Here is a 27,076-nt window from a genome sequence, read left to right as displayed (position 1 = left end):
ATAAACAGTAATAAAACAAAATTAAACATTGAGAAGAATATTAAATATACAAAATGTGTATAAAAGTACTTAAATGTAATGTATTAGGTGTTGCACCTGGTGATGAATTAAAGTTTAGCCCTGAAGTTTATTCATGCAGCACCTTTTAAAGCAACGAGGCGACTCAAAGCTCTTTGCATAATAAATCAGAAGACTTTTAAATACAATTTTTAAACAGACATTAAGAAGATGAGAAGGAGCTGAAATAGAATAATACAGAGAAAGAAAGAGAAACGTAACCTTGTCATGATAAATTATTGAATAAAAAGCTTCTACGTTGTGTATCTGTGGTGGAAAGCATTTATTATACAGAAAACAATTACATTTTTTGTGGAACAAACAGCCATTTACAAGGTTAACATTCTATAAATGTAAATATAGTTAAGGATAGATGTTGGTTAAAAGATTTAAGATTAATATATTGTATTTTTATTGCAGTTTTTTAAGGAGACAAAGGATTATTTATTCATATATTTTTAATCTGGCATCAGTATCCATGTTGTTGTTCATCTTTGACATTTCCAGACTGAAACAAAATCCCTCTGACATTCAGCTTTCATGTAGATTAATCAATTTGTCACGTCATTATGTAAATCAATATGAATACATTAGTAATCAGGACGGATGTTAAAAGATGAGCGAGGTGAAGTGATGTCATACCGACAGGAACTCTCATCGGTTTTAACACAAAATGTTGTGTATTTGTGTGTTGTGTTGTGTGTTTGTGTGCAGGACATGTACTCAGTTCCTCGCACTATTCTACCTCACGGGGCGTCGTACAACGGACACCCGGTCACGCTGCACATCACCTACGAGTCAACCAAAGACACTTTCACCTTAGAGGTACGGCGGCTCAATATATATATATATATATATATATATATATATATATATATATATATATATATATGTATATATGTATATATGTATATATGTATATATATATATATATATATATATATATATATATGTATATATATATATATATGTATATATATATATATATATATATATATATATGTATATATATATATATATATGTATATATATATATATATATATATGTATATATATATATATATATGTATATATGTATATATATATATATATATATATATGTATATATATATATGTATATATATATATATATATATATATGTATATATATATATATGTGTATATATATATATATATACACACACATACTGTAATATATACTGTATGAGGAGGAAATAACCACGTTCTCCCTGTTTCTCTGTGTGTGTCTTTCTATGTGTGTGTGTGTGTGTGTGTGTGTCTCTCTTTGTGTGTGTGTGTGTGTGTGTGTGTCTGTATGTGTTTGTGTGTCACTTTATGTGTGTGTGTCTTTCTATGTGTGTGTGTGTGTCTCTCTCTGTCTCTCTCTCTCTCTCTCTGTGTGTGTGTGTGTCTCTGTGTGTGTGTGTGTGTGTGTGTGTGTGTGTGTCTCTCTTTGTGTGTGTGTGTGTGTGTGTGTGTGTCTCTCTTTGTGTGTGTCTGTATGTGTTTGTGTGTCACTTTATGTGTGTGTGTGTGTGTCTGTCTCTATGTGTGTGGGTGTCTCTCTCTCTCTCTCTCTCTCTCTCTCGCTCTCTCTCTCTCTCTCTCTCTCTCTCTCTCTCTCTCTCTCTCTCTCTCTCTCTCTCTGTGTCTCTATCTGTCTCTCTGTCTCTATGTGTGTCTCTCTCTCTCCGTGTGTGTGTGTGTCTCTCTCTCTCTCTCTCTCTCTCTCTCTCTCTCCCCCCCCCCCCCCTCTCACCCTCCTGCAGACTCACAGTAATGAGACAATAGGAAGCATCCGGTGGAAGATTTCTGAGCACTTGAGCTGTCCGGTGGACAACGTCCAGATCTTTGCCAACGACAGCGTGGTGAGTGTTGCTGAGTCTTGTTCCTCCTTTTATTAAAAAATAAACCAATCAGATCGCTCCGTCGCTCCCTCACGGAGCTGCGTTACAAACTACAACCCAACGCCCGGTAAGACTCCGCCCCTCCGCCGTCGTTTCAGATGACCATGAACCGGGACCAGAAGCTGCTCTCCCAGCTCGGCTTCAGCGACGAGCAGACGCTGACCGTGAAGAGCTCGGGCACCGGCACGCCCTCCGGCAGCTCCGAGTCCTCGGCCTCGGCCTCCAGCAGCTCCAGCTCCGCCGTCTTCAACTCGGCCTACGCCCTGGAGCAGGTCAGACGCCGCCCAGCGGAAGAAAAAAATAAAACGTTACAGAAACCGTGGACGCTGTGACGACGCGTTCGTGTTCTTCTGTCTCCAGGAGAAGTCGCTGCCCGGCGTGGTGATGGCGCTGGTGTGCAACGTGTTTGAGATGCTCTACCAGCTGGCTAACCTCGATGAAACCAGGTGTGTGTGTGTGTGTGTGTGTGTGTGTAAGATGGCGTCCACGTGGCTGATGTCTTTGCATCGCCTGACAACAACTTTTTTTTGTTTTTTAATTGTAAATATATAGTTTAGTTGCGCACGCAAAAGTGAGATATGACAGATGCACTTCTGGAGCCTTATTTTATATATTTTCTTACATTATTAGCTTTTATAACCATGCTTTTTTTGTATTCTTGATACATTTTTTACCTTGGGGGTTTATGGTAATTCTGTGTGTATACATACATCCACAGGATGTTTTAAAGAAGTGTTTTTTTTTTCAATGACCGATGAGATAAAATGGCTGTTTTTTGATGAGAGCATAAACCTCTCGCTCTGGTTTGGTTGCTATAAAACTATTTTGGATTCTCGGAACAGAGGAAAGACTCACAAAGATGGTTTTAAATGAGTTCTACTTTGTTTCTGTCGCATCTGAACGAGCTGTGTTTTGACGATCAAAACTACTGCTGTCTGGCTGCTTTGAGGCGAGCGCAACAATTGTATGTTTTGCAGTTTTTTAAATTGTAATAATTGGCTCGTTATGTACTCGCTCGCGGCCGCCACATAGCACCGCGTCAGAAAAGGGATGAGAACACCGTCACGCTTCCATCGCTGCCGAAAGCAGATGAATAAACGCGACGCCTGCAGAGACGAAAGCCACGATATCTAGCGGCGTTTCCCCGGCTCTCCGTGCACCTGGCGTCTCCTCATTGGCTGCGTTGTCTCCCTGCAGGATCACCCTGCGTGTGAGGAAGCTGCTGCTGCTGATCCCCACGGATCCAGAAGTGCAGGACGCGCTCGACAACTTCGTCCCCAAAGAGTCCAGCGTCTGGAGCCACCAGGTACAGGATCAGATCAGGATGGTAACTTCCACGCCTGAACGTTGAAAACCTTCAATCCTCTACATTTTTCGACATTTAAACGTTTTTTATTCTAAGCATTTGTCGTTGTGATGAATCTAAACGCCTTTTACTGCTTTCTGAAACCCTCTTCGTCCTCTTTTTTTCCCCACAGAAGACGCTGTTCCAGGGAACGGGCTCTCGCTCCCCGTCCATGTCCTCCAAGCAGCAGCACCAGCCGAGCGCCGCCTCCATCTTGGAGTCGCTCTTCAGGTCCTCGGCGCCGGGCATGTCCACCTTCAGAGTGCTGTACAACCTGGAGGTAACGCACGACGCAGCGCTTCATATTCCAATGACAGCTCCTCAAAAGCTTTAACGGTAGATTAGTGAAGCTCTTCTTCTTCTTCTTCTTCTCTCGTTTGTCCTCAGGTGTTGAGCTCAAAGCTCATGCCCACGTCGGACGACGAGATGGCGAAAACCAGCAGCAAGTCCTTCTGCGAGAACTTCCTGAAAGCAGGAGGCCTCAGGTATCAAACTTATGATGATAATCTGTTCATTCTGTTCACACCCAATACTTCACACTTGCAGAGAAAGGTTAGATTAGAATAGAATCAACTTTAATGGAGATGTAAATTTGCACATACATGGAAGTTGACGTCGGTTCACTTTGCTTTTCGTACGTATATACAATAAGCAAGAGAAATATATAAAAAAGACATTAAAGAAAACAGTTGTCCAGAAAGTGCAGATCGACTTTTTGACGTTCTTCTAGTTGACAGAAGTTTGTTCTAATAAAAAATAATCTATTTTAATCTATATTTGTTGGCATTAAATCTTCTTGTGCGCTTCCTCTGCAGTCTGGTGGTGAATGTGATGCAGAGAGACTCCATCCCGTCAGAGGTGGACTACGAGACCAGACAGGGAGTCTACTCCATCTGCCTTCAGTTGGCCAGGTGCCAAATGACTCACACACACACACACGCACACACACACAGACACACTGAGGTGTTGATGTTCTGGGCCACAAAGATGAAACATGTACTCATTTGCTGTTCCTTGCAGGTTTCTTCTGGTCGGCCAGAGCATGCCTTCGGTGCTGGACGACGACGTCATCAGGGACGGCGAGTCGCTGTCGTCGCGTCCGTTCCGCAACGCCGGACGCGCCGGCCGGCAGCTGTCGCTCTGCGGCACGCCGGAGAAGTCCTCCTACCGGCAGATGTCGCTCTCCGAGCGCTCCTCCATCCGAGTGGAGGAGATCATCCCGGCGGCCCGCGTCGCCATTCAGGTAGAGCGCCGTGGATTCGGCGACCTCGTTTGTATTTATTTATCATAAACGTTAAATGTTCACGCGCACACAACGTCCTCTCTCTCTTCCAGACCATGGAGGTGGGCGACTTCACCTCCACGGTGGCGTGCTTCATGCGGCTGACGTGGGCGGCCGCCGCCGGCCGCTTGGACCTGGTCGGCAGCCCGCAGCCAATCAGAGAGACGCACAGCGCCCTCCTGCCGCAGGGCGTCCACCGCACGCGAGTCAGCAGCACAGGTGACGCAGGAAACGCTCTGTGTGTGTCATTGTGGCCGCGCTCAGAGTACTGAGTACTGTGATCATAGTACGAGTATGAGAGTACACAGTGTTTAAAAAGTCCTTTAAAGTCACATTAACCTGAACACCTGAGTTGTTTCCATCACGTCTTTATCAGTAACCCATTGAAAACTGTAATTTTGTCTCCAGACCTCTTTTTCCCTGTGTTTGAGTCGTCGTAGAAAACTCAAATTCATTCCAATACTTGTGTTTATTGTGTGTATTTGTTCAGCAGAGTCTTGGGAAAAAAATGTATATCTGCGACAAAATCATTTTTAAAAAGATATTTTGATCATAACTATGAACATCCAGCTTGATATGAGCCAGATTCCCCCAAAAAGCCTCCTGGAGCATCAATAAGACACATTTTTGGAAAGATTAGGACCTAAAGAATCAGAATTTGCAACAAGAAATGCAATAAAACAAAGTCTTGGTCTGTTAGGAAGGAGTTTCAGTCGAAAAACTGTGCCATTTGGTTCAAAAATGGAAAAAATATTACGTATTTATTGCCAAAAGATTGTCTGAATGGGGCATGCTGGGACTTCAAATAAGAGCGGGAGGATTTTCACGCATGGTTTCTAAAAGAAAAACTGAAATTGCTCAGATTTTTCTTGTTTGTTTATCTCTGACGCTTGCTGGAAAACCTTAAAAAACAAACAGAAGTAAAGAAAAATACTCTCCAGACTCCTTTTTACCTTTTTAAGCTGAGAATGAACTACGAGTCTGACCATCAGAGCTCCCAAAAAACTCAAAACAAAGTTCTAGATCGAGTGAAAAACAAAACCTAAATACTTTTCTCTGTCTTTTATCTTTGCAGGAAGTAACTGCAGCTCCAGCAGCGAGGGGGAGACCACGCCCACAGCGCTGCATGCTGGGATATGCGTGCGACAGCAGTGCGTCTCCGTCAAAGACGCCATCATCGCCCGCGAGGCTCTGTCGCTGCTCGTCACCTGTCTGCAGCTCCGCTGTCAGCAGCTGTGTAAGACACTCAAACGCACCGTCGTGATAATTAGTGCGCGTGCGGCCTCTCGGCGGCGCCGTGACATCATCGCACTTCTACATCCTGTAGTTTGCTTCCTCCCTCCAGGCTCCTTCTACAACCTTCCCTCCGTCAACGACTTCATCATCGACGTTCTGCTGGGGTCTCCCAGCGGAGAGGTAAACAACCTCTTTTTGTTTGTTTAACCCTCTGAACGCCGCACAGTTACGCTGTGTTTTTAAAATATATTCTCTTTATTTACCGGCAATATTTAAGTCCTGCGGCTCTGTGGAAACGACTCGATCGCGGCTAGAAGGAGAGATAACTCTGTCTTTTGTGCAGAATAACACAGTTATAAAAACAATAAAACAATGGAATCTTTATGTTATGTTGAAGTACTTTCATATACTTTTATTTATTCCATCTGTATATTTAATATTCGTCGTACTGTTTAATTTTTAATTTAGTTTTATTACCGTTCTACTGTTTATTTATATTGATTTTATCTTTATTTACTTGTGAGCAATGGTGCTGTAATCCTGTAATTTCCCCACTCAGGGACTAATAATGATTATCTAATCTTATTTTATCTCTAATGTTGCATAGATATATTCAACATGTTCCCAGGGGGAATTATCTACAAGCTGTAGAATTATTTACATTTTTAAAACCTTTTTTTGTCGTCTCTCAGTCAAAGTTCACAGATTTATTCGTCACGTGTCTGTCGGTCTCAGGCGACTCGGTCGTTGCTTCGTAGTTGCGCTGAGGAGCGCTAAATTTAATGTTTTTTACAGGATCTGGTTAAATTAAAAGGTTTATTCAGGGCGAGATTTCAAATGAGGCAAAGAATAAATATTTTTGGATGAAATATGACAATTTCGAGCTTCGTTTTGGTTGCTTTTTTTCTGACGGAAGCGTTCGTTGCACGCGATGCGTTCAAGGACCGTCGGGAAGATGCAAAAAATCTTGTGTTGTCTGCATGCAACAGCGTATGAAAAAATAAATATTTATAAATATAAACTAAATGTTTATCTAAACACAAAGTAACAGGGTCTAATAATGATAATTAAGCTTCTGGCTCTCAAAAAAAAACTATCTTTAAATCCCGGGAACGGGTTTTTTGGGGTTCTAGCGTAAAAAGCGCTGCAGAAATCCATCCCCATCACCTGCGTCCGTTCCTCTCTCTGCAGATCCGGCGCGTTGCTTGTGACCAGCTCTACACGCTGAGCCAGACCGACACGTCGGCCTTCGCCGAAGTCCAGAAGCCAAACCTCTTCCTCATCTCGGTCGTCCTCACCGCGCAGCTGCCGCTGTGGAGCCCCACCTCCATCATGAGAGGAGTCAACCAGAGGTACGTCAGAGAGGAACGCACACACACACACACACACACACACACACACCTTTAGCTTCAGAGGAAGTCTGTTGTGCTGATGTGGCTTTTTCTTCTCAGGTTGCTCTCACAATGCACCGAGTACTTTGACCTCAGATGTCAGCTTCTGGACGACCTCACCAGTAAGGAAGGAAGGGATGGATGGATGGAGGGAGGGAGAGAGAGATGGAGGGAGGGAGGGAGGGATGGATGGCGTTATTAATCCCCAGTAGAGTAACTCATTTGTTCCCATTTAGATGTGAATCATTGTCCCAGATGTAGGAACTGATCTCACATTGTATTCTCTCTCTCTCCTCCTCCTTCCTCTTCCTCCTCCTCCTCCTCCTCCAGCGTCGGAGATGGAGGTGCTGAAAGTGAGCGCGGCCACGATGCTCGAGGACGAGATCTCCTGGCTTGACAACTTCGAGCCCAGCTGGAGCTCCGAGATGGAGACGAGCGAGGCCGACAACATCCTGCTGGCCGGACACCTGCGGCTCATCAAGACCTTGCTGTCGCTGTGCGGCAACGAGAAGGAGCATCTGGGTGAGCGGCCGCCACGCGTTGAGGAAGTTTAGGAGGTGGACGTGGTTGCAAGAAAGGTTTAGTAACCGAATCCAAGTGTCACAATATGTAGGTAACACAACTTATTTACTCTCCGGTGCATTTGGATTACCTCGATACCAAATATGCAAATAATAATAAGGTTTATTTACAAGTTACAAAGTGCTTTGCAAAGAGATTAAAGCAGTTTATTGTCGTAAAAAGTGTATAAAATCCCAGAAAAGCAAGACAATTTTCCTTCTTTTTTCTTAAGAGTGATTTAAAGACCAGTTTGCTTCTCAGATCTCCTCAAAAATGCGGAAATTTCACCATTATTTTTGTACGTAAAGCTTCAAAATAACATCACGATACAGCGCGAGTTCTGCCTTTCCAGCTGTGACGATGCAATCTGGAGTGTTGCCGGACTTTGACCTCGTAGCAGCTTCACCAACACGCATATTAATTAAATTAAACTACTACTTGTGGACCAGAACTAAATCTCCACCCAGTGAAAAGCTTTGACCGAGACTCTCTCTCTCTCTCTCTCTCTCTCTCTCTCTCTCTTTGTCTCTCTCTCCTCCAGGTCCGTCTCTGATCCAGCAGTTGTTGGACGACTTCCTGTTCCGAGCCTCTCGCATCATCATCAACAGCTCCAACCCCGCGCCGTCCCCGGCGCCGAGCCACGACTTCCACCCGAAGTACGACACGTTAGTTCTCCTCCCACCGCTACCGTTCATCTTTCCTCCTGTGGGATGGATTTCTTTCTGTGTGTGTGTGTGTTGAAACGGTGTCGACCCGCTACGTTAACCTTGTTTTTTTGGGATGCGTTCAGGTGCAGCACCGCCAGCAGCCGGCTGGCGGCCTACGAGGTGCTGGTGATGCTCGCCGACAGCTCGCTGCCCAACCTGCGGCTGATCACCAGGGAGCTCATGTCCATGCACCACCAGTCCGACCCGTCGCTCTGCAAGGAGTTCGACGTGAGACGCCGACCGGGATCGTACATATCTATGCCGCGACGTGTGTGTGTGTGGGTCTGGATGCAAGTATTAAAGCGTGTGTGTGTCTCTGTGTGTCGCAGTACCTTCCCCCCGTAGAGAGCCGGTCCGTCTCGGGCTTCGTCGGCTTGAAGAACGGCGGCGCCACGTGTTACATGAACGCTGTGTTTCAGCAGCTCTACATGCAGCCCGGCCTGCCGGAGGTACGCAGCCTTGTTTTTTTAAAGAAGTCAGCGTGCAGCACACCTTCACCGCTGTGTCACGCCGCGTTTGTTTGTTTTTGGGGTTTGCAGGCGTTCCTGTCCATCGAGGACGACACGGATCAGCCGGAGGAGAGCGTCTTCTACCAGGTGCAGTCTCTGTTCGGCCACCTGATGGAGAGCAAGCTGCAGTACTACATCCCCGAGAACTTCTGGAAGGTAACGCGCCGCTCGCCGGGCGCCGGCTGATCCCGAAACACTGGAGACGTTTAGCCGGCAGACAGAACTGCAGGCGGGGCGTTCAGGGAACCGGTTGACACGCAGATGACGGCGTTATTCCATTATTCTGGGTTGTTGTTCTGCACATTAACACGACGAGGTCTCTTGAGTCTCAGAGCCGGTTCTCTCGTCGGGTTTCTTCTCGCTGTGAAGTTTTATCTTCAGTTAAACTGTTGCATGACTTCGATTTAGTTTATTACCGAACCGCTAAGAGCGTAAATCTTTCACTTTATGGGGTCATTAAGGCGGCAGATTACTGCATGAAAGACGAGTGAAGTGTGTATAATATTATCAAGTTTATATGTTTTTATAAGTTATATCAACTGATTGTAAAATCTAAACTTGCACAAATACACAGAAAAAAGTTTTTTATTACTTCTCAATTCTCTATAACTTTAAGAATAACAAGTTCAAGATATAAAATATATATAAACAGAAATATAACTGGTAGACAAGCTGCTTTTTAACACAAATAACACGGTTGTTTAGTGTTTTTTTATGTAACAAATCGCACAAATTCAATGCTTTAACTTATTTAGTAGGAAAACACTTCTTTTTGGGAACTTGTGACTTCATAATAACACAAAAAAAACAAACTATTCATGCGCTCGTGTGTCCCGTCTGCTGCAGATCTTCAAGATGTGGAACAAGGAGTTGTACGTCCGCGAGCAGCAGGACGCCTACGAGTTCTTCACCAGCCTGGTGGACCAGCTGGACGAGCATCTCAAGGTCAGGACCTTTTGGCGTTAAACCGCACGAGAAGAGAGTTCTTCTTCTTCTTTCTTTCTACTAACGACGTGACTCTCCCTCCACCAGAAAATGGGTCGTGAACAGATCTTCAAAAACACGTTTCAGGGAATCTTCTCGGACCAGAAGATCTGCAAAGACTGTCCTCACCGGTGAGCCAGAGCGCTCCGCACCGCCGCCTCCTTTTGGGGACTCGTCACACCTTCTTACTCACCTTTTCTTTTCTTAAATGCAGGTACGAGCGGGAAGAGACCTTCATGGCGTTGAACCTCGGCGTGACGTCGTGCCAGAGCCTGGAGATCTCCCTGGACCAGTTTGTGAGAGGAGAAGTGCTGGAGGGCAGCAACGCCTACTACTGCGAGAAGTGCAAGGAGAAGGTGAGCCGGCCGCGCCGCAGGAGGGGTTTTTGTCCTTTTTGTTTAACGCGACCTCGCCGCCATCGAGCTCACGCCTGCTTTCCGTTCATCCGCGCAGAGAACCACCGTGAAGAGGACGTGCATCAAGTCCCTGCCCAGCGTGCTCTGCATCCACCTCATGCGCTTCGGCTTCGACTGGGAGAGCGGCCGCTCCATCAAATACGACGAGCAGATCCGGGTACGGGAAGTCCTCGCTCGATTCGCGCGGACCGTGTCGTCGTCGTCGTCGTTGTCGTTTATGTGACTGTGATGGACTCTGTTGGTGTTGTTGTTGTGCACAGTTCCCCTGGGTGCTGAACATGGAGCCCTACACCGTCTCCGGCATGGCCCGGCAGGACTGCAGCGTGGAGGGCGGCGAGGGCCGAGCCGACGGGACCTCGGGCGGCTCGCCCAGGAAGAAGGTCACCATCTCGGAGAACTACGAGCTGGTGGGCGTCGTGGTGCACAGCGGGCAGGCGCACGCCGGACACTACTACTCCTTCATCAAGGACAGGCGGTGAGCGGCGCCGCGTTGTGTTGACGCGTTCAAGCTCGAAGACGAGCGACTTAACCAACGTGTAGCTTCATCTCTCGTCTGTGTTTAAGTTAGCAGCCGAAACAGAGACATTCAGACACATTAAGGATAAATAATGTCCCCGTTAAAACCCATTAAAAGTACGAGAAACTTTAATTTTTTACTGTCTTCCACTTGATTGAGACTTTTTCTCATGTTTACGGGAGTTTTTGCTGCTGAATTATGAGTTTGATGCAACGCATTAATATCATTGCTAAGCATCGACATGTCTCAGATTGTGGAAAAAAACATATACATTTACATTTTATAAAAATAGAAATAAACAGTTTCATGATGTGCAACAAATTGGCATTTAAAGATGAAAATGTATGAATATTGTATAACGTATTTTATTGCAGTTTTATTTGTTTTTATGACACTGTACAAAAGATTCACTTGCATTAACATCAATTTGGTATCATTTAAATATCCCAGAATGTGGGGGAAATAATATATATCCCATTTATACACAGAAAATAATTAAAAGTGTTTAAAAAACAACAGTGTAAAAAAACAAAAGGGTTTAAATTCTGTAAATCAATGAACATTATGAGGTAGTTTTGATGAAATACTGAAGTTTTTGTCCTCTCAGGCGGCGAGTCTGAAAGTCCAGGCGTCTGTGACATCGAACCTTTCTTTCGTTTCCTGTTTTTGTTGATTTCATTGCGCTGCGAGGTTCATGAGTCAGAATCTAACCTGTGGTTCCCCTCGTCTTTCCCCTCCCTCCATCTCTGCCCTCCATCTTTGTTCCTCCTCTCAGCGGCAGCGCTCGAGGACGTTGGTACAAGTTCAACGACAACGTGGTGGAGGAGTTTGACATGAACGACGAGACGCTGGAGTACGAGTGCTTCGGCGGAGAGTACCGACCCAAAGTCTACGACCAGTGTGAGTGTTTACGCTCTGAGGAGACGAGGATCTTATTTAGACGACGCAGTGACTCACTATCGCCTCTAGTGGTGCACCTGGTATTACAACCACGTTGATTTTATTACACTTTGACTCAAATGTTGCACCTTAAAGACTTTAAAAACAAGATGTTTCCTCATGCAAACACTCAGTCACCTCGAGATATACATATATATTTATATAAGTGTGTGTGTGTGTGTGTGTGTGTGCAGCCAACCCTTACCCCGACGTGCGCAGGAGGTACTGGAACGCCTACATGTTGTTCTATCAGAAGATCAGCGACCAGAACTCGCCCGTCCTGCCCAAAAAAAGCAGAGTCAGCATCATGAGGCAGGAGGCCGAGGACCTGACTCTGTGAGCGTTTTATGGTTATTTTAATATATCACGTTTATTTTATTCTTATGACAGTATTTTTAAACAGAGGCGAGATCGTATTTCTTCAAGGATATCGTTTTTTATTTGGTTTTCTTCCGCTTATTTCTTCTGCCTTCTTTCTTCTGCCTTCTTCCTTCTTCTGTCGTCTTCTTTCTTCCTTCTTCTTCTTCGTCTTCTTCGTCTTCTTCTTCTTCTGTCGTCTTCTTTCTTCCTTCTTTTTCTTCTTCTTCTTCTTCTTCTTCTTCTTCTTCTTCTTGTGACGTCTTCTTTCTTCCTTCTTCTTCCTTTTCCTTTTTTCTTCTTCTTCTTTTTCTTCTTCTTCTTCTTCTTCTTCTTTTCATTCTCTTCTTCTTCTTTCTGCCTTCTTCCTTCTTCTTCTTCTTCTGTCGTCTTCTTCTTCTGTCATCTTCTTTCTTCCTTCGTCTTCTCCGTCTTCTTCTTCTTCTTCTTCTTCTTCTGTCATCTTCTTTCTTCCTTCTTCTTCTTCTTCTTCTTCTTCTTCTTCTTCTTGTGTCGTCTTCTTTCTTCCTTCTTCCTTCTTTTCCTTTTTTCTTCTTCTTTTTCTTCTTCTTCTTCTTCTTCTCATTCTCTTCTACTTCTTTCTGCCTCCTTCCTTCTTTTTCCTTCTGCCTCCTTCCTCTTCCTCCTCCTCCCCATCTTCTTGCATCTTCTTCCTTCTTCTTCTTCTTCTTCTTCTTTTCATTCGCTCCAAACCAGTTTATGGGGAAAAAATGCGCCTAAACCACTTTTCTAATTTTTGCAGCCTTTTCTGAATCTCTCTAAAGATGCAGCTTTAATCTTCCATGGATCCCTAAATCCTCCCTTTGTCTCTCTGGTCCTGCAGGTCGGCCCCGTCGTCTCCTGACGTCTCCCCTCAGTCGTCTCCTCGTCCCCCGAGGGCCAACAACGACCGCCTCACCCTCCTCACCCGCCTGGTCCGCAAGGGCGAGAAGAAGGGCCTGTTTGTGGAGAAGATGCCGGCCAGCATCTACCAGGTACAGAGGAGGAGGAAAGGAAACCTGTGACCTCCGTTCAGGTGACGCGTCCGGCTTCTTCTGACCTCTCTCTTCGTTTGCGCTTCCTTCAGATGGTGAGGGACGAGAACCTCAAGTTCATGAGGAACCGAGACGTCTACAACAGCGACTACTTCAACTTCACGCTCTCCCTGGCCTCCGTCAACGCAGTACGTGCTTCTGCCGTTTGTGTTTCTGGTTCACAGAGTCCAGCTGGAGCTTCATCTGATTCCCCGCTGGTGGAACGTATAATATCATTACTCCACGCCTCCGAGCGCGGGGAACGTTTCCAACTGATCCGCTGTCAAAAAATTAGAAAAATGGCCGTTTCTGTTTTACTGATGAACACTTTTTATTTTGTTTCGCCAGTTAAATACTTTTAATGTGACATTTCTTTACACATGCCAAGTTCATAATACTGTAAATATATATATGTAATATATATATATATATATGTAGCAATACTTTGATCAGTGGGCCTTTTGTCTCATTCAGGGATATTATTTTAATTGGAAATCTGCCACTTTAAGTTTGATTTACACACTTTTCTTGGAAGACTACGTTTGTTTTTGGACGTTTTTCCCAACGTGTGTGTGTGTGTGTGTGTGTGTGTGTGTGTGTGTGTGTGTGTGTGTGTGTGTGTGTGTGTGTGTGTGTGTTCCAGACGAAGCTGAAGCATCCAGACTACCAGCCCATGGCCAAAGAGAGTCTTCAGCTGGCGGTCCACTTCCTCTTGCACACTTACCTGCACACCAAAAAGAAACTCAGGTACGCACCAGCGTCAGTGTCGCGCCTCCGCTACTGCTCACGAGCTCCTCGGACGTCCGGGGAGTCAAAACAACATGGAGGCTGAACAGGCAGCTTTAACACACGCAGCACAGACTTCTATACAACCGGAGGTTGCAGCCTGGTATCAACCCGACATCCGCTCGCGTCCCGCCATGTTTGAAGACGTTGGTTCTGACTCAAAGGAGCGTTTTTACCTGCAGGGTGGACACGGAGGAGTGGATGGCGACGGTGGAGGTGCTGCTGTCCAAGAGCTGCGAGGCGTGCCAGTGGCTGGTGCAGTACCTGGTCGGACCGGAGGGCCGAGAGATGACCAGGTGAGTGCCGATGGGCAAGAAGCTGCGAGTGCAGGTGTGTCTGCGATGCAGGAAAGAGGTCAGACGGACAAACTACACAGTAATACCTCACAGTACTGCTAGGTAATACCTCACAGTACTGCTAGGTAACACCTCACAGTACTGCTAGGTAATACCTCACAGTACTGCAAGGTAATACCTCACAGTACTGCTAGGTAATACCTCATAGTACTGCTAGGTAATACCTCATAATACTGCTAGGTAATACCTCATAGTACTGCTAGGTAATACCTCATAGTACTGCTAGGTAACACCTCACAGTACTGCTAGGTAATACCTCACAGTACTGCTAGGTAATACCTCACAGTACTGCTAGGTAATACCTCACAGTACTGCTAGGTAATACCTCATAGTACTGCTAGGTAATACCTCATAGTACTGCTAGGTAACACCTCTCAGTACTGCTAGGTAATACCTCACAGTACTGCTAGGTAACACCTCACAGTACTGCATTAACCCGTCAGACAAAAAAAAGAGCTTTCACTTTGTTAGAACAATGAAAATAAAGTTAAACGGTTCAAAGAATAACTAATATTTATTTACTGCTAAATATCTTATTTAATAAAAATGTCAGGGGAAACGCAGATTATGATATAAATATATAAATATCTAACAGTGGAGAGGAAAAAGATCAGAAGTATTTGCACACATGAAAAAATATATATATTATAATGTATATATATTTATATATATTATCGATATATATATGAGCAATATTATTTTTATCATAGCAATAGTATTATCACATTTTTGTGCAATACCGTTTTTTTAGATTTTGTGCCGTATTTTTAATTTATTTATTTTTTGTACCTTTTTAGTTTATTGTGATTCTGTGTTGGGTGGAAGAGCAAAATAAGCTTTTGTAGAATAACTGTTCTCAGTGCGTCTGACAGTAAAAACATCTTTACTCTTAAATAAAGGAAACAACGCAGACTTCGTTTCCTTTTCTTCTCAAAAGACGCTTCGGACGTTTCTTTGTTTCCTTCTCTGTTCGTGCACAAACGCCGACATCGGTCTCCTCTGCGTCTCCTCCCTCCTCTCAGGATCTGCCTGCTGGAGTGCAGCGTGCGGGAGGTGCGGGTGGTGGTGGCGTCCATCTTGGAGAGGACGCTGGAGAGCGCGCTCCTCTTCGGAGACCCGGGCGTGGACGGCCTGACCGACACGCTGCTGTCGCTGCTGGACAAGGACGTCCCCGAGAACGTCAAGAACTGCGCTCAGTACTTCGGCCTCTTCAGCAACTTCGCCCAGAGGGTGAGGCGCCGTGGGCTGGTGCCTGGACTCGGACGCTCTTTTTTAGGGTTCAAAAGCATTGAGTTTGACGTGTTTTTGTTGGTCTTTCGCAGGGATGCGGCCCCTGCCAGCTGCTGTTGAAACACTCGGCTTATCGGCGGATGCTCATCTTCCTGTTGGGACCCAACAGGCAAAACAACCAGGTGCAACTTTTTTATCACTTTGACCCGTGAACGTTTTCCATTCAGGAGTTTCTTAACATTTAAAGGGACAGTACCGACGTTTAAGAAGTGCGTTTGTGCGTGAGCTTCTTCTCCAGAGTCAATGCTCTGCGGTTTATTTTGTGCATTTCAAAGTAGCTTCACACACGTTTTAAGATCAGGAGAAACCTTCAGCAACAGAAGAAGATCATGTGACCAGAGGAACAATAAAATAGAGTTTTACTAGAGTAGAAGAAGCAAAGTAATGTTCTGCTGTCAACGTATTTTAGACTCCTAAGGATTCAGAGCACATACAACTCCTTCAGTTCCTCTTAAAAGAGGTCCGACCCCGAGGAAAAGCTGTGAAAATATTATAAAATCTAGCGTTTACTGTTCACAAAACGCATAAAATGTGACTGGAGTTTTTAATTGCTAATTGTAAGATTTTTAAGATGCAAGAATGAGGAATAAAATGTGTTTTTTTATATATATATATATATATATATAACGCGAACTATTCTCTCCGTGTGTCTGCACAGAACCGGCGGTGGAGTCCGGCTCAGGCTCGCGAGTTCCTCCACCTGCACAACACTCTGGCGCTCATCACGCTGCACTCTGACCTCAACGCCCAGCGGACGCAGGGTGAGGCGCTGGAAAACCCCGACGGGGTCGACGTCTCCGTACGAGCCGACTCTCGGTCTAACCCTTTTCTCCCCCCCTCGCAGCTCCGGGAGGGTTCAAACTGCGCGTGAGCTGCGTGCCGGCCTCCACCCAGCTCCTCCCCCTCCACGCCGACATCCTGGCGTCGCTCTTCACTCCGGAGGGACAGCCTTACCTTCTGGAGGTGACGTGGAAGAAAAGAAACTGCTTTAGTCGGCATCGATCCAGGCGGTGCCGTCGTCCTCGTCGTCCTCTGACTGACGTTCTTCGCTGTGGATGTTTGTTTGTTTGTTTGTTTGTTTGCAGGTGATGTTCGCCATGCGCGAGCTGTCGGGTCCTCTGTCCCTCCTGATAGAGATGGTGACCTACTCGTCCTACTGTAACGAGCCCTTCTCCCTCGGTGTGCTGCAGTTGCTCAAGGTAAAACCAAAAAAAACATCATTACAGGGTTTTTACGGCTGTGGGAAAACCTGGAAAAGTCATGGCATTTTTTAAATGGTTATTTCCAGGCCTGGAAAAGTCTCATTGTTACTTTAAATATTTAATTTTCTCACTTTTTTTATGTATACACGACGATATTACATCATTTTTAGTCATGGAAATTTGGTTTAAAGTCATGGAAAAGTTATGAAAATGTTCTTACAGCCATGGGAAAACCTAGTAAAAATGAATTGAATATTCAAAGGAATATTTTCAGGCCTGGAAAAGTCCTGTTGTGTAGTAAAAGTTGTGTAAATGTGTTATATTCATGTGTTCATGACGTTTCTTGACGCTGAGTTAGAAATAATGGCTCAAAATATAAGCAGGCATCTATATAAATGTTTATTCTTTTAATAAACTATTGTCTCTCATTCATTTGAGTCATTTAAGGTTTACTGTATGCTTTGAATCCTCATTGTTAGTTTAAATACTACATTTTATCACTTTTTTCACGTCCACACGGAGATATTACAACGTTTCTGCTCATGGAAATGTATTTTAAAGTCATGAAAAAGTCGTCCAAAATTGTCAAACTGTACAAACTCTCCCGGCTGTCGGGGAACGAGCCTAAAACCTTCTGGACTACTTTGCTGACCCGTAGACGCAGCTGGAGACGGCGCCGCCTCACGAGCTGAAGAACGTGTTCCAGATGCTGCAGGAGCTGCTGGTGAGTCCACCGCACGCCGCGAGCGACGAGGGCGCCGCCATGATGCCATCGGCTGCTAACCTTTAACTCTTCCAGGTGATGGAGGACCCGCTGCAGACGCAGAGGCTGAAGTACGCCTTCGAGTCGGAGAAAGGCCTTCTAGGTATGACTCAGCGCTTTCTGTTGGAGGAGAGAGAATGCAGCTTCAACACATGAAACATAGACTTCTATACAACCAGAGGAGTCGCCCCCTGGTGGTCAGGAGAGAGAATGCAGCTTTAACACATGAAGCATAGACTTCTATACAACCAGAGGAGTCTCCCCCTGGTGGTCAGGAGAGAGAATGCAGCTTTAACACATGAAGCATAGACTTCTATACAACCAGAGGAGTCTCCCCCTGGTGGTCAGGAGAGAGAATGCAGCTTTAACACATGAAGCATAGACTTCTATACAAGCATAGACTTCTATATAGACTCCTGACCACCAGGAGTCGCCCCCTGGTGGTCAGGAGGGAGAATGCGGCTTTAACACATGAAGCATAGACTTCTATACAATCAGAGGAATCGCCCCCTGGTGGCCAGGAGAGAGAATGCAGCTTTAACACATGAAGCATAGACTTCTATACAACCAGAGGAGTCGACCCTGGTGGTCAGGAGAGAGAATGCAGCTTTAACACATGAAGCATAGACTTCTATACAACCAGAGGAGTCGACCCTGGTGGTCAGGAGAGAGAATGCAGCTTTAACACATGAAGCATAGACTTCTATACAACCAGAGGAGTCGCCCCCTGGTGGTCAGGAGAGAGAATGCAGCTTTAACACATGAAGCATAGACTTCTATACAACCATAGAAGAGAGAATGCAGCCCTAACACATGAAGCATAGACTTCTATACAACCAGAGGAGTCTCCCCCTGGTGGTCAGGAGAGAGAATGCAGCTTTAACACATGAAGCATAGACTTCTATACAACCAGAGGAGTTGGCCCCTGGTGGTCAGGAGAGAGAATGCAGCCCTAACACATGAAGCATAGACTTCTATACAACCAGAGGAGTCGCCCCCTGGTGGTCAGGAGAGAGAATGCAGCTTTAACACATGAAGCATAGACTTCTATACAACCAGAGGAGTCGCCCCCTGGTGGTCAGGAGAGAGAATGCAGCTTTAACACATGAAGCATAGACTTCTATACAACCAGAGGAGTCGCCCCCTGGTGGTCAGGAGAGAGAATGCAGCTTTAACACATGAAGCATAGACTTCTATACAACCATAGGAGTCGCCCCCTGGTGGTCAGGAGAGAGAATGCAGCTTTAACACATGAAGCATAGACTTCTATACAGCCAGAGGAGTCGCCCCTTGGTGGTCAGGAGAGAGAATGCATCTTCAACACATGAAGCATAGACTTCTATACAACCAGAGGAGTCGCCCCTTGGTGGTCAGGAGAGAGAATGCAGCTTCAACACATGAAGCATAGACTTCTATACAACCAGAGGAGTCGCCCCTTGGTGGTCAGGAGAGAGAATGCAGCTTCAACACATGAAGCATAGACTTCTATACAACCAGAGGAGTCGCCCCCTGGTGGTCAGGAGAGAGAATGCAGCTTTAACACATGAAGCATAGACTTCTATACAACCAGAGGAGTCGCCCCCTGGTGGTCAGGAGAGAGAATGCAGCTTTAACACATGAAGCATAGACTTCTATACAACCGGAGGAGTCGCCCCCTGGTGGTCAGGAGAGAGAATGCAGGCTTGGATGCCCAAAAAAGATTGCGATCGTTGTATTTTGCGCATTAAATGAATTGAATGTGTAAAACTTGACCGTCCTGTTTCTTCCTCTCAGCGTTGATGCACCAGAGCAACAACGTGGACAGCCGGCGCTGCTACCAGTGTGTGAAGTTCTTGGTCACGTTGGCCCAGAAGTGAGTTCATCTGAGGGTCAGAGGTCAAGAGTTGTCCAGGAGTAGTCATCGTCGTATGTTGTACTCAATTGTGTGTTTTTTGGTGGATAAACTGGGCGACGATGACTCTGAGCCTCCTCCTCTTCCTCCTCCTCTTCCTCCACCAGGTGCGCTCCAGCCAAAGATTACTTCAAGGACCTGTCTGGTCACTGGAGCTGGGCGGTGCAGTGGCTGCAGAAGAAGGCGAGCGTCCAACTCACTGAGCCGAACGTCAAAGAAATGACTTTTAGTGTTTTATTGACTGGAGAGTGACAGCAGACGGCTGACGAGAAACAAGACATTACTATTTTAACACTTCAAAGATGACTTTGTAAATGGTTTTAACAATTTATATCTGACTTTTTAACAATTTGTACATTACCGTTTAATTATTCTAACAACTTATACCTACCTTTAAATATTTTTTTACAATTTATAACTGACTTTATACGTATTTTAACGGTATAGACGTTACCTTTTATTATTTTAACAACTGATACCTGGCTTTTTAACTGTTTATACAGGACATTATAACAATTTATACATGACTTTAAATATTTTTAACAATTTATATCTAACTTTATAACTATTTTAACGATATAAACATTATTTTAACAACTGATACCTGGCTTTTTAACTGTTTATACATGACTTTATAACTATTTTAACTGTTTCTACATGACTTTATAACTATTTTAACTGTTTCTACATGACTTTATAACTATTTTAACTGTTTATACATGACTTTATAACTATTTTAACTGTTTATACGTGACTTTATAACTATTTTAACTGTTTATACATGACTTTTCAACTCTTCGGAGCATTAAATTATCAAAAGATAATAACATTTTGCATCATATTGTTCCCTCAGATGACTGAACATTACTGGACTCCACAGAGCAACGTCTCCAATGAGACATCCACCAACAAAACCTTCCAGCGTACCATCTCTGCACAGGTACACACACACACACACACACACACACACACACACACACACACACACACACACACACGATGCATAACAACAACAACGCGGTTCCTCCACTAACTTGACGTTCTGCTCCCGTTCCCTCGTCTTGCGCCGCCCTGCAGGACACGTTGGCGTACGCCACCGCGCTGCTGAACGAGAAGGAGCAGTCCGGCAGCAGCAACGGCTCCGACGGCAGCCCGGCCAACGAGAACGCCGAGCGCAGCCTCCGACAGGTCAGCACCCTCAGCGCGGCGGCGGCGGCGGCCATTGCTAGCGTGACTCATCGCATTACAAACTAAAAAACACCGGCTGCGTGGTTGTGGGCCCCCCGCTGTGTCTGACAGGATGCACACACACACACAGCGCCCGCCTGTCAGACTCCCCTCTGGCAGGAATCCCAAACGTTATATAAATATAATCCCAAAAGTTGTGTACAAGTGGTGTAAATGTGTTATATTCATGTGTTATATTCATGTGTTCATGACGTTCATTTACGCTGAGTTTAAATAATTAACACGCTTTTAAAAGAAAGAGGCTAAAAAATATCAGCAGCATACATACAGGCATCTATATAAATGTTTATTCTTTTAATGAAACTATTGTCTCATTCATTTGAGTCATTTAAGGTTTACTGTATGCTTTGAATCCTCATTGTTAGTTTAAATACTACATTTTATCACTTTTTACTGTTCACACACATTTCACACAATGTTTTCTCGTGGACATTCGGCTAAAAGTCTTGAAAATTCGTATTAAAAGTTGCGAAAATTCGTTAAAAAAATTGTGAAAGTGGAAAATTGTAAAAAAAATAATAATAATAATAATAAATAAATAAATACACTTAAAAACAGTGGAAATTTATTTTTTTTTAAAAAGTGGAAATTTGTATTTAAAAAATCGTTAAAAAAAAATGTGAAAATTCGTTAAATTTTTTTTTTTTAAAGTGAAAATTCATGGACATTTTGTTTAAATTCGTGTAAATCATTCCTCAGAATGTGAACACTGTTCTCGGGTCTTAATATTTTTGGTTAAAATAATAAACTTATGTTTCTCTCAGGGGTCGGAGTCTCCCATGATGCTCGGCGACTCAAAGAGCGACCTGGAAGATGTCGACCCCTAGCTCCTCCCAGCCGCCCTCAGACCGCTGGGCGGCGGCGGCGGCGGCGGCGGCGGCGGCGGCGGCGGCGGCGGCTCCTCCTCCTCCGTGCAGCCGACCGGGTGCAGGTGCCGCACCGCACGCCGGATTTGGCCCGGGACATTTTGGGACCTCCACAACGAGCCAATCAGAGGAGGGGAAACAAGAAAAAAACACACACTGTCGCTCTCTCGGGTCGCTGCAGCAACGGAGGAGCTAGGAATAAACCGTAAATTACTTCCTGTCGGAGCGGCCGAGGGCGACGACGGAGACGCATCATCATCACGGGCAGATTACGACGACGGGGAAGTACACAAAGAAGAAAAACGAAGAAAAAAAGACACAAAAAAATGAAATGAAAGAAAGAAAGAAAGAAACCTTCAATCACAGACGACTTCAGTTTTTATTCCTTCATTCACTCAGAATGACAGCAAGGTGGAGGATGGGTTTGGGTTGTGTTTTAACAATTTTCTGCTCATATTTGCCAACGTATCGACACAGACGTCTTCATATTGTAAAGATTTGTTCCATAGCTGTAATTTCCAGTGTAAGATAATATTTTAAAGTCTCCTCCACAGCCATGCAAACGTCTTTTTGTTTAGTTATTTTAGTTGTTTTTTTGGGGGGGGGGTGTGAGGTTTGCGTCAGCCGCTCTAGAGAAACCCCCACACACACACACACACAGAGGTGTGTGTGTACACTTGTACAGACACACACACACACATGCGGGAGGGGAGGGGTTAAGTTAAGTATGCACTTTATAGTCCGGTCCCAGTTCTATTGTGACGTACAGCAGCACTGGTCGGTTCCTCTAGAGCCTCCTCGCGTCCTCGCTTCCTCGTGTCCTTTGTGTGTGTGTGTGTGTGTGTTGCGTTGCTTTTAACAACTCATGATGTGTTCGGTGCCTCGTGAGCTGCATCTGTTTCTTCTTTTCTTTTTTATGCTTATTTTTCATCGCCTGTTTTTAGTTTTCTTTGACACTTTTCTTTGACTCTGGACTGAATGTTTGGAGAGGAGGGGGTTTGTTTCTTTGGGGGGGGGGGGGGGGTTAGGGGTCTAGAGGGGGTGGGGGGTGGTGGTCTAGAGGGGGGAGGTCTAGAAGGGGGGGGGGGGACTCGAGCCTTATGCAAAAGCAACAGCTGATCTGGGAGAAAACAGACGGATCAGCGTTCAGTGCCGACTGAAGCGGAGAGCTCAGGAGAGTGTTTTACTTTTAGGTGCCAAGGTTACACACAAAGAACAACACACAAACACACACACGACAACATGCCGGCGCGTGTCACACACACACACACACACACACACACACTCTCAGACACACAAGAGCAGCTTGTTCTCGCCTCACTGTACTTCTGCTTTTTCAGGGTTTTTCTGTTTCTGTGAATGAAGTGTTTATTTTTGTGCTTCGCCTTTGTTTGCTTTCGTCTACACACACACACACACGCACACACACACGCACACACACAGAGGGGGGAACTGAACCCAAAACGTAGCTCCATCGCTCCTCAGTCGTCGGGAGACTTGAAGTGCCTTAACCTCCCGACACCCCCCTACACACACACACACACACACACACAGACACACACACGCTGCATCGTCACATCTCCTGAGGAGGGTTCGTCTTCTTCATCCCTCCTCCTCCTCTTCCTCATTTAGACCCTAAATAAAACAGGGGACACGCCCCGTGTGTGTCGTGACAAAGGATTGTAGGAATGTAACTCAGTGTGTGTGTGTGTGTGTGTGTGTGTGTGTGTGTGTGTGTGTGTGTGTTAAAGCAAAAAAAAACATATTGCTGCTTCTTTTCAGAGACACTTTGTAGATACCGATTTCACGCTGCGTACTTTTAGGGAAGCCCCGCCCCCTCTCAGCTTTAACAGGTCAATGTTTACAGTCCCATCATGCAACGCTGTCTTATCGGTTTTTTTGTGAGTCGTCATGTGATCAATCCACTGAGGCTCCTCAGAGGTTGTTTTAGCCCCGCCCCCTCCTCTTCCTCCTCCCTCCTCCTCCTCTCTAGCTGTGATGTCACGTTTGCATGTGTGGCGGTCAGACGTGGTGAAGTTTGTCTTTTTCGGTGTGACAGAGAAAAAGAAGAAGAAGCCCTTCCTCTCCTCCTCTTCCTCCTCCTCTTTTCAGTGTCGTTTGCTGTGTAATGTCACTCACTGTCACAAACATCTTCCTCCTCCTCTTCCTCCTCTCTGTGGCTGGTCACATGCTACCTGATGCAGTCTGTGCCAAGAGTCTCTCCTCATCATCATCATCACACAACTACTCGCAGAAGAGGACGAAACCAACACACACACCGAAACAATCTTTTGTTTTTAATCATGGGGATGCAGGGAGGGATCTTGGGTAATCGTGCGGGGGGGGGGGGGGGGGGGGTTGTGGCGTCTGTACGGGTTTTTACTGTCAAGAACTTCACTCCTGCCATGGCAGGGTCCTGTAACGCATGTTAAAACTCGAGTTTTAATTTGTACATCGGAGTTTGATTAAAGGGGGGAATTTGATATAAAATAAACTGGAATGCACAACCTTTTGTAAAACTTGTTTTTTGTTTGTTTTTTTAGAAACTCCATTTAGATTCTCACCTTTTTGTGTTTGTGTCTTACAATCTGACCTTTTTTTTTTTTCCTTGCAGACATTTTGACAGGAGACGTAACAGGTTGTAAAATGATGACGAGCGGCTGAGTTCCATTTAGCGAAGGCGCCCAGACGCAATGCATTGTGGGGCTGCGGCGAAGCTCAGGTCTCCGAAAACCTTCCCAAATGACGCATTTTTATTTATTTCGTTTTTTTCTGTCGCAGAAAGACGAACAAATAATATCATTGTAAAAAATCTGATTTTGTTTTTGAGAGAGCAGAAGCTCATCAGGCTGATTAATCACAGCCGTGGTTATTTACTCGCAATCAGCCCTGGAAACACACACTCATGAGACCGTGTGTGTGTGTGTGTGTGACTTGCTGAGCGTCCTTTTGTGTCAACCTGTCTTTGTGTTCCTTTTCAACAAAGACGTGTTGACAATAATGGGCGTGAATAAGAAAACGGAGACGGAGAATTCTTAAAGTTGAGGAAAAGACGAACACTGTGCATCCGACTGACTGACACGCGCACATCCTTTTTTTTATAAGTAACTTTATTTATATGACATAGTAAAGTCTTAGTGTCAAACTTGATGCTTTACAATTTCAATTAAAAGATTTCTGTCCACATTTGACGAGTAAAAGAAATGAACAAAGAAACTGCAAATATATTAAAAGTCTCGGGGCTTTTATTGTGAAAGGTAAAAGCAGGTGTGGGTCTGCCGGTGTCCAGGTTGGAAAGGAGTAAATAAAATTGTCCGTCTTGGTTTCGGACCATACAAAGATGTTGTGTTGGCTCACAGCTCCAGGGTTATTCTTCATTATAGCAGTTTAAGGTGCACCATGTAGGAGGAGTACCACCCTGTAGTACCACTAGAGCGCCTCTAGGGGCGGTAGAGAGTAGGCATCGAGGGCTTCACGCTCCCGATAAAGGTTCAGAGTCTGTACTTTGTTTATTGGATTAAATAAATGTCAAGAAATGAGAAAAAATAGGTAGAATTTCCTTTTTCGCCGTCGTAATTTGGGTTTAATCCAATAAAACGATCAAAACTTTCAAACTCAGCTGGAGTGAACTCACCGAGGGTGAGCAGAGCTTCACCAGTTCGTTTGACCTTTGAGTGACCTTTTGGTTTCAGTTAGCCAGCGACGAGACGTCTACATTAGAGACTGGTGTCGATGGTCGGACGCGGCAGCAGACGGCGGCGCCGGCGGCTCCCGTGCCGCCGCCGCCGCCGCGGACACGACAGGCGTCGCCTCCAGCAGCCGGCGCCATGATGGCGGCGCCCTGAGGGACGGAGCTGCAGCCGGTCAGAGTCCAGCCGGGCGGACATGACACCTCCACCTGCAACAGAACCGCAGCCGGAGGTGGAGATGTGATCCTCAAAGACATTTCTATCCGTTCAGGATGTTTACTAGGATACGATGAAGACTACAAAGAGACATGAAACAGCTACAAAGAGACGGAAATAGACTACAAAGATACTTATAACAGCTACAAAGAGACATCACGGCTACAAATAAACAGTTAGTAACCTGACTTTGATCCTCCGGTGACGTTAAATATTCACCTCGTCTTCATCGGCCGATCTGTTTTCCAGCAGGTTGCACTCCAGAGATGCGGCGCGGCAGCGCACGCCGCGCGACGCCGCGGCGGCTCTGGACGGCATCGAGCCCGCGGGCCGAGAGGCGAAGCCTGAAGAGACGCGTGAGCGACGTGAAGCTTTAACGAGTGTTAAGCCCGTTCATCATGGCACGTTGTTTAGTTGCATCATATCAAACAAAAGCTGTTCAGAATGCTGATCCACATCTATTGTGTTGTTGCACACGTGCATGAACATGTGCATGAACATGTGTATTGCACATGTTTATGCACATGATGATTGCACACGTGCATAAATGTGCAAACAGGATGTGAAGTCAGGAGCCGCTGACGTGTTCTAACAACGTCTGACAGCTCTGCTCTTTACACGCCACACACACACACACACACGGCACACACACACACACACACACGGCACACACACACACTGCAGCCGGCGGGGAGCGTATTTAACAGAGGCAACGCCATGGTAACTGGCATGATGGACCACGGTGTTCCAGCCGCAGCGTGAAGAGCTGGAACCGGGTTTAACGGGTTTACACTGGTTCACGTATGACGCATGTACACGTGTGTGTATGTATCATAAATTAATGTACACATGTATGAACTTATTAGCTATGTTCACACAGGTTTTCTGCATGTTGTAGCTTTTTAAATTACTCAGATGGACCTGGTGGTTGAGGCGTGGCGCCGCGCTCTGCGTCCGGTCCGGCGGCGTGGACCCGGCACCGCGGGCCGGCGGTCACGCAGCACCGCGCCACGGCGAACACGCCTCCTCCCCCCGCAGCGCTGTGCGCGACACACTCCATCCGCCCGCCGGTCACCTGTGAACACACACACACACACACACACACACACGAGGAGGGGGAGGGGCTTCAGCGCTGCACCTGAGATTCAAGTAGTTTATTTCCAGTTTGAACTCACGGTGACGGTTTCCCCCGCGGCGCCGCCGCCGAGAGTGTAGCCGCTGCAGCTCATCATCTCCTCGCCGCGGCGGCAGCGGCTGACGGCCATGTTGGCACCCGCGACCTCTGACCTCTCTGACCACACCGAGCGACACAGGAGCTCCTCCTCTGCACACACACACACACACACACGGTGAACTACACACTCTTGGCCTGCGTGTAAAGTATAATAAGTGTCACTGACTCGTGCTGTCGGCGGGCGCCATGGCGGCGACCATGTTCGGGGTCACGAGGCGCTGAGCGGCGGACAGGGACAGGAAGTCGATCGTGTTGCTGATGGAGTAGCGCAGCATCGTCTGCAGGACCTCCGC

At 45.8% G+C, this 27,076-nt stretch overlaps 2 protein-coding genes across 8 annotated transcripts in view; one reads left to right on the top strand and one right to left on the bottom strand.

Moving 5' to 3' along the window:
* Positions 1-22,633, top strand: part of usp24 (ubiquitin specific peptidase 24) — a 39,848-nt gene extending 17,215 nt beyond the window's left edge. For 2 of the 6 annotated variants that reach the window (XM_068592880.1, XM_068592879.1), the window contains exons 25-66: positions 772-882; positions 1,827-1,925; positions 2,063-2,236; positions 2,325-2,410; positions 3,162-3,270; positions 3,443-3,589; positions 3,697-3,794; positions 4,125-4,220; positions 4,330-4,552; positions 4,645-4,810; positions 5,667-5,828; positions 5,937-6,007; positions 7,019-7,179; positions 7,279-7,340; positions 7,549-7,740; positions 8,321-8,435; positions 8,570-8,714; positions 8,816-8,935; positions 9,026-9,151; positions 9,842-9,940; positions 10,028-10,110; positions 10,194-10,335; positions 10,433-10,552; positions 10,656-10,870; positions 11,688-11,812; positions 12,046-12,187; positions 13,053-13,203; positions 13,296-13,391; positions 13,886-13,989; positions 14,211-14,324; positions 15,407-15,614; positions 15,707-15,796; positions 16,333-16,435; positions 16,519-16,637; positions 16,760-16,873; positions 17,535-17,600; positions 17,676-17,742; positions 19,413-19,491; positions 19,638-19,713; positions 20,384-20,470; positions 20,608-20,718; positions 21,543-22,633. In XM_068592880.1, the coding sequence (XP_068448981.1) occupies positions 772-882; positions 1,827-1,925; positions 2,063-2,236; positions 2,325-2,410; positions 3,162-3,270; positions 3,443-3,589; positions 3,697-3,794; positions 4,125-4,220; positions 4,330-4,552; positions 4,645-4,810; positions 5,667-5,828; positions 5,937-6,007; positions 7,019-7,179; positions 7,279-7,340; positions 7,549-7,740; positions 8,321-8,435; positions 8,570-8,714; positions 8,816-8,935; positions 9,026-9,151; positions 9,842-9,940; positions 10,028-10,110; positions 10,194-10,335; positions 10,433-10,552; positions 10,656-10,870; positions 11,688-11,812; positions 12,046-12,187; positions 13,053-13,203; positions 13,296-13,391; positions 13,886-13,989; positions 14,211-14,324; positions 15,407-15,614; positions 15,707-15,796; positions 16,333-16,435; positions 16,519-16,637; positions 16,760-16,873; positions 17,535-17,600; positions 17,676-17,742; positions 19,413-19,491; positions 19,638-19,713; positions 20,384-20,470; positions 20,608-20,718; positions 21,543-21,605 (5,037 nt within the window). In that variant the 3' untranslated portion in view covers positions 21,606-22,633. Of the gene's footprint in view, positions 1-771; positions 883-1,826; positions 1,926-2,062; positions 2,237-2,324; positions 2,411-3,161; positions 3,292-3,442; positions 3,590-3,696; positions 3,795-4,124; positions 4,221-4,329; positions 4,553-4,644; positions 4,811-5,666; positions 5,829-5,936; positions 6,008-7,018; positions 7,180-7,278; positions 7,341-7,548; positions 7,741-8,320; positions 8,445-8,569; positions 8,715-8,815; positions 8,936-9,025; positions 9,152-9,841; positions 9,941-10,027; positions 10,111-10,193; positions 10,336-10,432; positions 10,553-10,655; positions 10,871-11,687; positions 11,813-12,045; positions 12,188-13,052; positions 13,204-13,295; positions 13,392-13,885; positions 13,990-14,210; positions 14,325-15,406; positions 15,615-15,706; positions 15,797-16,332; positions 16,436-16,518; positions 16,638-16,759; positions 16,874-17,534; positions 17,601-17,675; positions 17,743-19,412; positions 19,492-19,637; positions 19,714-20,383; positions 20,471-20,607; positions 20,719-21,542 lie in introns of all 6 variants that reach the window. The other 4 variants (XM_068592877.1, XM_068592875.1, XM_068592878.1 and 1 more) reach the window with 3 other exon arrangements.
* A 2,145-nt stretch (positions 22,634-24,778) lies between these two features.
* pcsk9 (proprotein convertase subtilisin/kexin type 9) overlaps positions 24,779-27,076 on the bottom strand; it is a 4,987-nt gene continuing 2,689 nt past the window's right edge. For both annotated transcript variants that reach the window (XM_068592866.1, XM_068592867.1), the window contains 5 exons: positions 26,950-27,076; positions 26,725-26,873; positions 26,471-26,624; positions 25,769-25,893; positions 24,779-25,542 (listed from right to left, as the gene is read on the bottom strand). The exon at positions 26,950-27,076 is cut by the window's right edge and continues 44 nt beyond it. In XM_068592866.1, coding sequence (XP_068448967.1) covers positions 25,333-25,542; positions 25,769-25,893; positions 26,471-26,624; positions 26,725-26,873; positions 26,950-27,076 — 765 coding nt within the window. In that variant the 3' untranslated portion in view covers positions 24,779-25,332. The remainder of the gene's footprint in view (positions 25,543-25,768; positions 25,894-26,470; positions 26,625-26,724; positions 26,874-26,949) is intronic.

The sequence above is a fragment of the Clinocottus analis genome, unplaced genomic scaffold, assembly GCF_023055335.1.
Source record: "Clinocottus analis isolate CAN_PGR_092001 unplaced genomic scaffold, fCliAna1.0.p SCAF_28, whole genome shotgun sequence".
Classification (NCBI taxonomy): domain Eukaryota; kingdom Metazoa; phylum Chordata; class Actinopteri; order Perciformes; family Cottidae; genus Clinocottus; species Clinocottus analis.
This window is presented reverse-complemented; position numbering and strand designations above follow the sequence as displayed.